Genomic DNA, 12911 nt, shown 5'->3' with positions numbered 1-12911 from the left:
CTACAGTCTATGAACAGACACCATACTGCTACAGTCTATAAACAGACACCATACTGCTACAGTCTAGCTACAGTCTATAAACAGACACCATACTGCTACAGTCTAGCTACAGTCTATGAACAGACACCATACTGCTACAGCCTAGCTACAGTCTATTAATAGACACCATACTGCTACAATCTATAAACAGACACCATACTGCTACAGTCTATAAACAGACACCATACTGCTACAGTCTAGATAAAGTCTATTAACAGACACCATACTTCTACAGTCTAGCTAGTCTATAAACAGACACAATACTGCTACAGTCTAGCTACAGTCAATGAACAGACACCATACTGCTACAGTCTAGCTACAGTCTATAAACAGCGACCATACTGCAACAGTCTATAAACAGACACCATTCTTCTACAGTATAGCTACAGTCTATAAACAGACACCATACTGCAACAGTCTATAAACAGACACCATAGTGCTACAGTCTATAAACAGTACAGATCAGTGAGATGCTTTTCATATTTTGGGAGAAATATTGCATTTATTCCAAATCCATAAAGTAGTGCATCCATACTATACAGAAAGCAGGAGACATCGGTACCAAAGTGACAGTCACTTGAGTGCGAGGTGTGCATTGCTAATTAAACAAACAACGAAAAGCCTTAATGCGTTGTGGATTAATGACAATAACCATACAAAAACAACTTATCCTAAAATCTGACAGTACTGTATAGTCATATAATTATAATTATTATAGAATTGTCTTATAGTAAGTATATATAGATGCGGTGGCCCTGGTCACCCATTGGCAGCATCCCAAATGGCACCCTATTCCCTATATAGTGCACTGTTTGTGACCAGGGCCCATAGTGCTGCCCACAGGGCTCTGTCAAAAGCAATGCACTATGTAAGGTATAGGGTGCCAATTGGGAGCCATTCTAAATCCATCATGCAGGATCTACGCATTGTATTTCAGGAGATCGTTGAATCCAGAAATGTAATTAAAAAGAATGAATAAAAAACACAAATGAATCGTCATGGAATCGGATGACAGAAATCCCTTAGATGAATGAATATCTGTATAGAAGAGGAAGCTGCTATTTCTGGATGGAAACCGTTCAGGCTAATTTAATCTGGCACGTATTTACAGAGGCCTTGCCAATTATTCCTTCTAGAACATTGATAAGAACAGCGTCGTTGTCGTGTTCTAAATCACATGGATGGATTCTAATCGCCTGACCGGCAAGAACGGGATTTCTGATTGGTTGGTTGTAGTTTTTTTTACAACAATGCACTGTGTCATGTCAATCTGATTGGTTGAGACACAATAGCACAATAACCGGGATTGGTTCACGACAGAAACCTGATTTATGTGATTGGTAATTGGTTATGACTCACATCCAGCGACTCTGATTGGTTCTTGGTTCTAACTCATACCCGGCGACTCCGATTGGTGACTGTTGATTGGTTCTTGCTGTCTACAATATATACAGTATGATTGTGTCATTTATTTATTTAGAATTTTCAACACAAAGCCAACAAGTCCATTTGGTGGCGATGGACTGACAACACTGATTGGTGACTGGTCGAGACGTGGAGGCAGCCGGTGGTGTCAGTGAGCCCTTATTGGTTCTGGGTTATGACAGGAAGCCAATGACAGGCTGCAGGAAGAGGCCGAGGGTTCCGAGGATGCACACTGTCACAAACACCCACAGGAAGATTCTGTCTATCACCATGGCAACGTACTTCCAATCATCCTCCACCTGAGAGAGAGGGATGGATGGAGGGATGAAGGGAGGGAGAGAGGGAGAGAGAAAGGGATGGATGAGGGATGAAGGGAGGGAGAGAGGGAGGGAGAGAGAGAGGGATGGATAGAGGGATGAAGGGAGGGAGAGAGGGAGAGAGAGATGGATGGATGGAGGGATGAAGGGAGGGAGAGAGGGAGAGAGAGAGGGAGAGAGAGAGGGATGGATGGAGGGATGAAGGGAGGGAGAGAGAGAGGGATGGATAGAGGGATGAAGGGAGGGAGAGAGGGAGAGAGAGATGGATGGATGGAGGGATGAAGGGAGGGAGAGAGGAAGAGAGAGAGGGATGGATGGAGGGATGAAGGGAGGGAGAGAGGGAGAGAGAGAGGGATGATGGAGGGATGAAGGGAGGGAGAGAGGGAGAGAGAGAGGGATGGATGGAGGGATGAAGGGAGGGAGAGAGGGAGAGAGGGATAGATGGATGGAGGAATGAAGGGAGGGAGAGAGGGAGAGAGAGGGATGGATGGAAGGATGAAGGGAGGGAGAGAGAGAGAGAGAGGGATGGATGGAGAGGCAGCGATGAAAAGGAGAAAAGGACATGATTTTGGACCATGAAGGAAGGAGGAGGGTTGGGTAAACAGTGAGGATGAGAAGAAAGAAAGAGAGGTAAAACTGAGTTGACTACTTGTGGAAGCATCCCCCTACTATAACTGACAGATAGAACATTAGTATGTTAATGGTATTCATCAGTGTCAGAATCACACACACACACACACACACACACACACACACACACACACAGCCTGACAAAGCTGATTGAGAAGAGAAGTACTTTACACATCAAAGACAGCTTTCCCCCCAAGGGGAGAGTTCAACCTCAGAAGACAACACAAAGAACACGGGACTTATTTTTCACTAAAGTCTTGTAACTATTTTCTCTTGTATTGTCCAGAGAGAGAACTTTTTAAAACTCATTAGAGATATGAAACAGTGTTCCATCCAACAATGCTCCACTTGGTTGATATTATAAACAAAGGAGTATCTCAGCCTGTCTCAGCCTCCAGTATTTATGCTGCAGTAGTTTATGTGTCGGGGGGCTAGGGTCAGTTTGTTATATCTGGAATACTTCTCCTGTCCTATTCGGTGTCCTGTGTGAATTTAAGTGTGCCCTCTCTAATTCTCTCTTTCTCTCTTTTTTTCTCTCTCTCTCTCGGAGGACCTGAGCCCTAGGACCATGCCTCGGGACTACCTGAGTCATCAGACTCCTTGCTGTCCCCAGTCCACCTGGCCGTGCTGCTGCTCCAGTTTCAACTGTTCTGCCTGTGATTATTATTATTTGACCATGCTGGTCATTTATGAACATTTGAACATCCTGGCCATGTTCTGTTATAATCTCCACCCGGCACAGCCAGAAGAGGACTAGCCACCCCACATAGCCTGGTTCCTCTCTAGGTTTCTTCCTAGATTTTGGCCTTTCTAGGGAGTTTTTCCTAGCCACCGTGCTTCTACACCTGCATTGCTTGCTGTTTGGGGTTTAAGGCTGGGTTTCTGTACAGCACTTTGAGATATCAGCTGATGTACGAAGGGCTATATAAAATAAATTTGAATTTGAGTATCAACAAACAATGGGTGAGCATCCTGAAAAGCAGAGTAGCGAACATGATCTTTGTTTTGAAGACCCAGTGCGAGAGAAAACTATTCCTTCAATGTACGCTAACAGAGCTTTGTATGGGCTAACTGTACATACCTTCTTGGCCTTGGTTAAAGCTAAAGCTTTTTATTGTTAGCCGAAGCTTAAGCTTTTTGTTGTTTGCCTAAATTAAATCTATTTCTATATTGTGCGCTAATGAAGCGAACATATACTGTACGCTAATGCTTGCCCCCACCCAGTCACATTGTTGACCTTGTCGTTAGTGGAAGATATTTGTTATTAGCTGAAGTTAAACCAATTTCTCCATTGCACGCTAATAAAGCTGATGGTAGCAGCTAATGCTAGCCCACCCACTCACCTCTTTGGCATTTTTTAAGCTAAAGCGATTTGTTTTTAGTCAAAGCTGAACCTATTTCCCCATTGTGCGCTAACAAAGCTAACATATACACCAATTCTAGTCCACCCTATAACCTATTTGGCCTTGGTTTTTAGCTGTATTGTAAGAGTTCTCTGAATAAACGCATGTGCTCAATGACAGACAAAATGTCGCTCACCTCTTTGGCCTGATAAAGCTAAAGTTAGTTGGTGTTTACCCAAAGTTAAACCTACTGTATTTCTCCATTGAACTCCAACAAACCTAACTTGCAGGCCCACCCACTCACCTCTTTGGCCTTGTTGAAGGTAAAGCTAGTTGGTGTTAATTAAGCTAAACCTAATGCATTTCTCCATTGCAGGCTAACACTAGCTTGCCACTCACCTCTTTGGCCTTGTTGAAGGTAAAGCTAGTTGGTGTTAATTAAGCTAAACCTAATGTATTTCTCCATTGCAGGCTAACACTAGCTTGCCACTCACCTCTTTGGCCTTGTTGCGGCTCCTCATGTTCTCGGCGATGTACTTGACGCTCTCGATGGCCTGTTTAATCTCCGGGGACAGGACGGAGAAGGCCACCACCGTGTTGATGCTCTGAGGACTCAGCTGGCGGCTCAGTTTCCCCGGATCTGTTGTCTCTAGGGTCTCCTTCCCATGTTGGCAGGGGCAAGGGCACTTCTTTCCCCCTCTTTCTCCACATCCTCCCTCAGTCAGTTTGTTGTCTCCGAACTCCAGGCAGTTCCCTCCCTGCTGGGAATTGAAGAGAATGGAATGGAATGGAAAATAATAGAGTAGAATAGAATAGAGTAGAATAGAATGCAATGGAATGGAAAATAATCGAGTAGAATAGAATAGAGTAGAATAGAATAGAGTAGAATAGAATGCAATGGAATGGAAAATAATCGAGTAGAATAGAATAGAGTAGAATAGAATGCAATGGAATGGAAAAGAATCGAGTAGAATAGAATAGAGTAGAATAGAATGAAATGGAATGGAAAAGAATAGAGTAGAATAGAATAGAATAGAGTAGAATAGAATAGAGTAGAATAGAATAGAATAGAGTAGAATAGAATAGAGTAGAATATAATATAATTCATAAGGTTTCTAGAAATCCCAGTTGAAGGATTCCTGCATGTCCTGCTTATTTGATCCTGACTCCAGGAAAGTCCCCAGATATTTGCAACCCTAATCCAGAGGCTAAAGATTTACTCAGTGTATTAATCTCCCCCACGTGTTAACCTCTACCATTATGGGAATACATCAGGGACTAGGTGGAACAACAAAAATGAACATTGATACTTGAAGGAATTAAACCATTCAATTATCTATTGATCAATTCATCAATCCCTCCCTCCCAACACCAACCCAACCAGCCAACCCACCAACCCAACCACCCACCCGCCAGCCAACAAACCAGACAACCCACCAACCACCCAATATGCCAACCAGCCAGCTAACCAACCAACCAGCCAACCCACCAACCCAACCACCCACCCGCCAGCCAACAAACCAGACACCCACCAACCACCCAATATGCCAACCAGCCAGCTAACCAACCAACCAACCAACCAACCAACAAACCAACCAGCCAACCCACCAACCACCCAATATGCCAACCAGCCAGCTAACCAACCAACCAGCCAACCCACCAACCCAACCACCCACCCGCCAGCCAACAAACCAGACACCCACCAACCACCCAATATGCCAACCAGCCAGCTAACCAACCAACCAACCAACAAACCAACCAGCCAACCCACCAACCCAACCACCCACCCGCCAGCCAACAAACCAGACACCCACCAACCACCCAATATGCCAACCAGCCAGCTAACCAACCAACCAACCAACAAACCAACCAGCCAACCCACCAACCCAACCACCCATCCGCCAGCCAACAAACCAGACACTCACCAACCACCCAATATGCCAACCAGCCAGCTAACCAACCAACCAACAAACCAACCAACCAACCAACCAACAAACCAACCAACCAACCAACCAACCAACCAACAAACCAACCAACCAACCAACCAACCAATCAGCCAACCAATCAGCCAACCAATCAGCCAACCAACCCACCCACCAACCAATCAGCTAACCAGCCAACCAACCAACCCACCCAAAAAACAACCGCCCGCCCACCAACTCACCGTCAGACTATTCTTCCTCTTCTTTCCTCCTTTCCCTCCTCCACCTCCTCCTCCTCCTCTCTCCTCCCCGCTGTCTGAACAGAGGGCCTTGCCGTCCTGGTCTATGGGCCGTCTCATCAGCATGACTCTGGGTAGCACCCTGATGGTCACAGAACAATTAACAGTACTTCAGAGTATTGTAAATATAATAATTATATGCATATTATAGTATTGTATAGTAGTGTATAGTATAGTAGTGCATTGTATAGTATTGTATTTTTTCTATAGTATTGTATAGTAGTGTATAGTATATTAGTGCATTGTATAGTATTGTATAGGCATTGTATTGCATTGGCATTGTATTGTATAGTACTGTATTTCATTGTATAGTATTGTATTGTATTGCATTGCATTGCATAGTAGTAGTGTATATTATTGTATTATATTGGTATTGGTATTGGTATTGTATTCTATAGCATTGTATTGTATAGGTATTGTATTCTATAGTAATGCATTAAATAGTATTGGTATTGTATTGTATTTTATTGTATAGTATTGTATTGTGTAGGTATTGTATTGTATAGTATTGTATTGTATAGGTAGTACACTGAAGAACAACAAGCACAGAAAACAAAATAAATTAGAATCTACACTGATACAAAACACTAAGAACACCTTCCTAATATTGGGTTGGTCTAAGAGTTGGGCTGAGAGTTGGGCTGAGACTTGGTCTGAGAGTTGGGAGTTGGGCTAAGTGTTGGGCTAAGTGTTGGGCTAAGAGATGGGAGTTGAGCTAAGAGTTGGTCTAACAGTTGATCTAACAATTGGTCTAAGAGTCGGGCTGTGAGTTGGTCTAACAGTTGGTCTAAGAGCTGAGAGTTGAGCTGAGAGTTGGGTTAACAGTTGGTCTAAGAGTTGGAAGTTGAGCTGAGAGTTGAGTTAACAGTTGGTCTAAGAGTTGAGCTAACAGTTGAGCTAACAATTGGTCTAAGAGTCGGGCTGTGAGTTGGTCTAACAGTTGGTCTAAGAGCTGAGAGTTGTGCTAACAGTTGGTCTAAGAGTTGAGCTAACAGTTGAGCTAACAGTTGGTCTAACAGTTGGTCTAAGAGTTGAGCTAACAGTTGAGCTAACAGTTGGTCTAACAGTTGGTCTAAGAGTTGAGCTAACAGTTGAGCTAACAGTTGGTCTAACAGTTGGTCTAAGAGTTTGGAGTTGAGCTGAGAGTTGAGCTAACAGTTGGTCTAAGAGTTGAGATAACATTTGGTCTAACAGTTGGTCTAACAGTTGGTCTAACAGTTAGTCTAAGAGTTGAGCTAAGAGTTGGTCTAACAGTTGGTCTAACAGTTGGTCTAACAGTTGGTCTAAGAGTTGGTCTAACAGTTGGTCTAACAGTTGGTCTAAGAGTTGAGATAACAGTTGGTCTAACAGTTGGGAGTTGAGCTGAGAGTTGAGCTGAGAGTTGGTCTAAGAGTTGAGCTAACAGTTGAGCTACGCGTTGGTCTAAGAGTTGAGCTAATTCTCTCTCTTACCTGAGGAAGACGGACCTGACCCAGCCCGGCATGGTGTGGGTCATTGGTGTACGATAGTGTACGTTTAAGACGAACACGGTGATGACGATGGAGAGAGTGACGAAGATCATAGTGAAGAGGAGGTACTCCCCGATGAGGGGGATGACCAGGGAGGTGGACGGGATGGTCTCAGTGATCACCAGAAGGAACACAGTGAGGGAGAGGAGGACAGAGATACAGAGGGTCACCTGTTGGGTGGGTAAGAGGGAGGAGAGAGAGAGAGAGAGAGAGAGAGAGAGAGAGAGAGATGAACGCTGTAAGAGGCCCAGCATGTGTTGTTTATTGACCTAGGAGGAAGCAATTATTATTTAATTCCATTGCATGTACACCACACACACAATTCCACCAACACCATCATCACCCAGAACCAACGTTGGTTGATTTAGTCCGAGCATTCACACCAATCCCACTGAAGCTAACATTGTCCAATATTTCACATGGTGGCTCATTCTGAACACACAACAAATTGACTGCAGAGCCCGATAACAGAACTCGTCCCTCATTTACTGGGTGCTAGGCAGATTAAAAAATAATAATAATATAACTATAATAATAATTATAAACTGGGTGGTTCGAGCCCTAATTTCTGATTGGCTGACAGCCGTGGTATATATATCACACCATATACCACGGGTATGACAAAACATGTATTTTTACTGCTCTAATTACGTTGATAACCAGTTCATAATAGCAATAAGGCACCTCTGGTTTGTTGTATATGGCCAATATATCACGGCCCTTAGCTGTGGTATATTGGCCATATACCACACCCCCTCGTGCCTTATTGATTGAATATAATATAATAAAACGAGTAGTTTTCTATAATAATGTAACATATAACATATCTCATGTAGCAGACACTTTTATCGATGGCAACTTACAGTAGTTCATGTGAAGTAGGGTCTGCACACTCAGTTTCTCCGACACATGACCCTGTGTTGGTGGATTTGAGTGGGCGGACCCTACTTCATTACTATAGCAACATGCTTTAGCATTATTACAGTGCCTATAGGAAGTATTCATCCCCCTTGGACTTTTTCCACATTTTGTTGTGTTTCAACCTGGAATTCAAACGCATTTCATTGAGATCTCCTTGTCACTGACTTTGACAGGAAGTTATTTTTTATTGTCAAAAGAGAATTCGACAAATGTTAATGATTAATAAAAAATGAAAAACTGTTCAAATAAGTACAAAATTTGTCATTTTTTAAGGACAATTTCTACAAGATCTTCATTTTATAATTTGTAGCAATTCATCATTTGTAATTGGTTTAATTTCCTTGACTGCAGAATGTATAAAATATAAAATGGCAGTTTTCACATACTATATACTGTAGATGCTGGTTTGTTGCTGGAGATAATGGAAAATAGATTGTAACACAACAACATGACAACATACATGACCACAAAGATGTTCAACACAGTCAACACAACAAGATGTGGTAAAGTCCAAGGGGTGTGGACACTTCCTGCAGGCACCGTACCTTCTCTCCGCAGTCGGAGGGCAGGTAGAAGACCAGGACTGTTAAAAAAGAGATGAGGAGACAGGGGATGATGAGGTTGATGGTGTAGAAGAGAGGCAGGCGTCTGATGTAGAAGGAGTAGGTGATGTCTGGGTAGATCTCCTCGCAACAGTTGTACTTGATGTCGTGCTTGTAGCCCGGAGCATCGATGATCTCCCACTCGCCGCTCTCCCAGAAGTCTTTGAGGTTGACCTGAGGTAGGTGACACCGGGTTTATTGAGGGCTTGATTCTGAGTAGTTATTTCATAAACATGCATTCATCTTGGTTGGATTACACAATTCTGGAGAACGGATTCAGTGACTGAGATTTAGATTAAAAGACTTCCAATAGTCAAGAATTGAACACTGGACAAGACTGTAACTACCAATAGGATACCACAAAATTGGGGAGAAAAAGGGGTAAAAAAAACAACAAAGATTTGAACACTACCCATAATTCCTTTATAGCTCCACAAAATGGTGTATCAGAAAATGGATGTGCAAATATTTTTCTAACCTTTGACCCAATGAGCACCAGGTCGATCTTGGCCTTGTCGTAGGTCCAGGAGCCAAACTTCATGGAGCAGTTCTGGTAGTCAAAGGGGAAGTAGGTGATGTCCATGGGGCAGGAGGACTTAAAGATGGCAGGGGGAACCCAGGTGACTGTACCGTCAAACTTCAACAGAGCTTTGGTCTTATCTTCAACCAGGAAGTCTCCCACAGCACTGAAGTGGAGAGAGGGGAAAGAGGGAGATTTATTTTAACCAGGTAGGCTAGTTGAGAACAAGTTCTCATTTACAACTGCGACCTGGCCAAGATAAAGCATAGCAGTGTGAACAGACAACAACACAGAGTTACACATGGAGTAAACAATAAACAAGTCAATAACACAGTAGAGAAAAAAAAGAAAGAGTCTATATACATTGTGTGCAAAAGGCATGAGGAGGTAGGAGAATAATGACAATTTAGCAGATTAACACTGGAGTGATAAATGATCAGATCGTCATGTGCAGGTATAGATACTTGTGTGCAAAAGAGCAGAAAAGTAAATAAATAAAAACAGTATGGGATGAGGTAGGTAAATTGGGTGGGCTATTTACCGATGCGCTATGTACAGCTGCAGCGATCGGTTAGCTGCTCAGATAGCAGATGTTTAAAGTTGGTGAGGGAGATAAAAGTCTCCAACTTCAGAGATTTTTGCAATTCGTTCCAGTCACAGGCAGCAGAGAACTGGAAGGAAAGGCAGCCAAATGAGGTGTTGGCTGTAGGGACGATCAGTGAGATACACCTGCCGGAGCACGTGCTACGGGTGGGTGTTGCCATCGTGACCAGTGAACTGAGATAAGGCGGAGCTTTACCTAGCATGGACTTGTAGATGACCTGGAGCCAGTGGGTCTGGCGACGAATATGTAGCGAGGGCCAGCCGACTAGAGCATACAGGTCGCAGTGGTGGGTGGTATAAGGTGCTTTAGTAACAAAACGGATGGCACTGTGATAAACTGCATCCAGTTTGCTGAGTAGAGTTTTGGAAGCTATTTTGTAGATGACATCGGCGAAGTCGAGGATCGGTAGGATATTCAGTTTTACTAGGGTAAGTTTGGCGGCGTGAGTGAAGGAGGCTTTGTTGCGAAATAGAAAGCCGACTCTAGATTTGATTTTAGATAGGAGATGTTTGATATGAGTCTGGAGGGAGAGTTTACAGTCTAGCCAGACACCTAGGTACTTATAGATGTCCACATATTCTAGGTCGGAACCATCCAGGGTGGTGATGCTAGTCGGGCGTGCGGGTGCAGGCAGCGAACGGTTGAAATGCATGCATTTGGTTTTACTAAGGTTTAAGAGCAGTTGGAGGCCACGGAAGGAGTGTTGTATGGCATTGAAGCTCGTTTGGATGTTAGATAGCACAGTGTCCAAGGAAGGGCCAGAGGTATACAGAATGGTGTCGTCTGCGTAGAGGTGGATCAGGGAACCGCCCGCAGCAAGAGAAACATCATTGATATATACAGAGAAAAGAGTCGGCCCGAGAATTGAACCCTGTGGCACCCCCATAGAGACTGGGGAAGGTGAGAGGTTCAGAAAGAAAGAAACAAGGGAAGTGAGGAGGATATTGTTGTTACACTATGAGAAGAGCTTTCCTTTGTGATAAGGGCATTTTCATGTTATTATTTTGTATATTGGAATAAAAGCAAAATAAAATAATAAGGATATGAAATTAATCAAAAATTAAATCCATAGAAAATGGAAACAGTTTGTATAAATGTCTTTAAAATCTCTCTTCACAAACAGTTCAGTTCAGCACCTACTTTAGTACTAGGTCCTGTGTGTCTCAGTTGATAAGAGCAACACCAAGTTTGTCGGTTCAATATCCACATTGATCTCATACACATACTAAAAATTACTGCTCTCACAGAAAAAAAAATCTGCTAAGTGTAACGGCGTTCTTCGTTCGTTGAAAGAGAGTCGGACCGAAATGCAGCGTGGTGGTTACTCATGTTTTTAATGAAAAAAGTGACGGTACATGAAATAACGAAAAAATACAAAAACAACAAACGGAACGTGAAACTTATTACAGCCTATCTGGTGAAACTACACAGAGACAGGAACAATCACCCACGAAAGACAAAGCGAAACTCAGGCTACCTAAATACGGTTCCCAATCAGAGGCAATGAGAAGCACCTGACCCTGATCGAGAACCGCCTCAGGCAGCCAAGCCTACACTCGACACACCCCTAATCAACCACAATCCCAATGCCTACAACACCCAATACGAATACAACACGTAAACCCCTGTCACACCCTGGCCTGACCAAATATATAACGAAAACACAAAACACTAAGACCAAGGCGTGACACTAAGTGAATTGGTAAAATTACTTGTTATAAAACACGAAGTCACGACTCACTTGTTATACAGCACTATGCCAGGTTGTTATAGAGTACTATGTCAGGTTGTTATACAGCACTAAGTCATGTTGTTATACAGCACTATGCCAGGTTGTTATAGAGTACTATGTCAGGTTGTTATACAGCACTATGTCAGGTTGTTATACAGCACTATGCCAGGTTATTAGAGAGCACTATTTCATGTTGTTATAGAGCACTATGTCAGGTTGTTATACAGCACTATGTCATGTTGTTATAGAGCACTATGTCATGTTGTTATACAGCACTATGCCAGGTTGTTAGAGAGCACTATGCCAGGTTGTTATAGAGCACTATGTCATGTTGTTATACAGCACTATGCCAGGTTGTTATAGAGCACTATGTCAGGTTGTTATACAGCACTATGCCAGGTTGTTAGAGAGCACTATGCCAGGTTGTTAGAGAGCACTATGTCAGGTTGTTATACAGCACTATGCCAGGTTGTTATAGAGCACTATGTCATGTTGTTATAGAGCACTATGTCAGGTTGTTACAGAGCACTATGTCATGTTGTTATACAACACTATGCCAGGTTGTTAGAGAGCACTATGTCAGGTTGTTAGAGAGCACTATGTCAGGTTGTTATAGAGTACTATGTTAGGTGTTATAGAGTACCATGTCAGGTTGTTATAGAGCACTATGTCATGTTGTTATAGAGTACTATGTTAGGTTGTTATAGAGTACAATGTCATGTTGTTATAGAGTACAATGTCAGGTTGTTATAGAGTACAATGTCAGGTTGTTATAGAGTAATATGTCAGGTTGTTAAATAGTACAATGTCAGGTTGTTATAGAGCACTATGTCAGGTTGTTATAAAGCACTATGTCTGGACTCACTTGTTATAAAGCACTATGTCAGGTCTCCATATCTTGTTGGATGGAACTCTGATGAACTCAATCCCATCAAACTCTACTGGGGCCCAGCTTAGTTTGTAGTCGTTCCAGATCTGAAACACAAACACAGCATGAATGAGTGTATGTGTGTGTGTGTGTGTGTGTTAGGGAGTCACCTTAAGAAGAA

The 12911-nt window shown here is 42.9% G+C and overlaps 1 protein-coding gene across 2 annotated transcripts in view; it reads right to left on the bottom strand.

Annotated features, from left to right (window-relative positions):
- Positions 1 to 521: 521 nt before the first annotated feature.
- LOC109885613 (neuronal acetylcholine receptor subunit alpha-3) overlaps positions 522 to 12911 on the bottom strand; it is a 21929-nt gene continuing 9539 nt past the window's right edge. The window contains exons 3-9 of one of the 2 annotated variants that reach the window (XM_031816225.1): positions 12728 to 12837; positions 9485 to 9692; positions 8950 to 9180; positions 7427 to 7653; positions 5919 to 6057; positions 4249 to 4512; positions 522 to 1763 (exon numbers count right to left, since the gene is read on the bottom strand). In XM_031816225.1, the coding sequence (XP_031672085.1) occupies positions 1638 to 1763; positions 4249 to 4512; positions 5919 to 6057; positions 7427 to 7653; positions 8950 to 9180; positions 9485 to 9692; positions 12728 to 12837 (1305 nt within the window). In that variant the 3' untranslated portion in view covers positions 522 to 1637. Of the gene's footprint in view, positions 1764 to 4248; positions 4516 to 5918; positions 6058 to 7426; positions 7654 to 8949; positions 9181 to 9484; positions 9693 to 12727; positions 12838 to 12911 lie in introns of both variants that reach the window. The other variant, XM_031816226.1, reaches the window with a different exon arrangement.

The sequence above is a fragment of the Oncorhynchus kisutch genome, unplaced genomic scaffold, assembly GCF_002021735.2.
Source record: "Oncorhynchus kisutch isolate 150728-3 unplaced genomic scaffold, Okis_V2 scaffold765, whole genome shotgun sequence".
Classification (NCBI taxonomy): domain Eukaryota; kingdom Metazoa; phylum Chordata; class Actinopteri; order Salmoniformes; family Salmonidae; genus Oncorhynchus; species Oncorhynchus kisutch.
The sequence above is the reverse complement of the archived record's forward strand: the minus strand, read 5'-3'. Positions and strand labels throughout refer to the sequence as shown.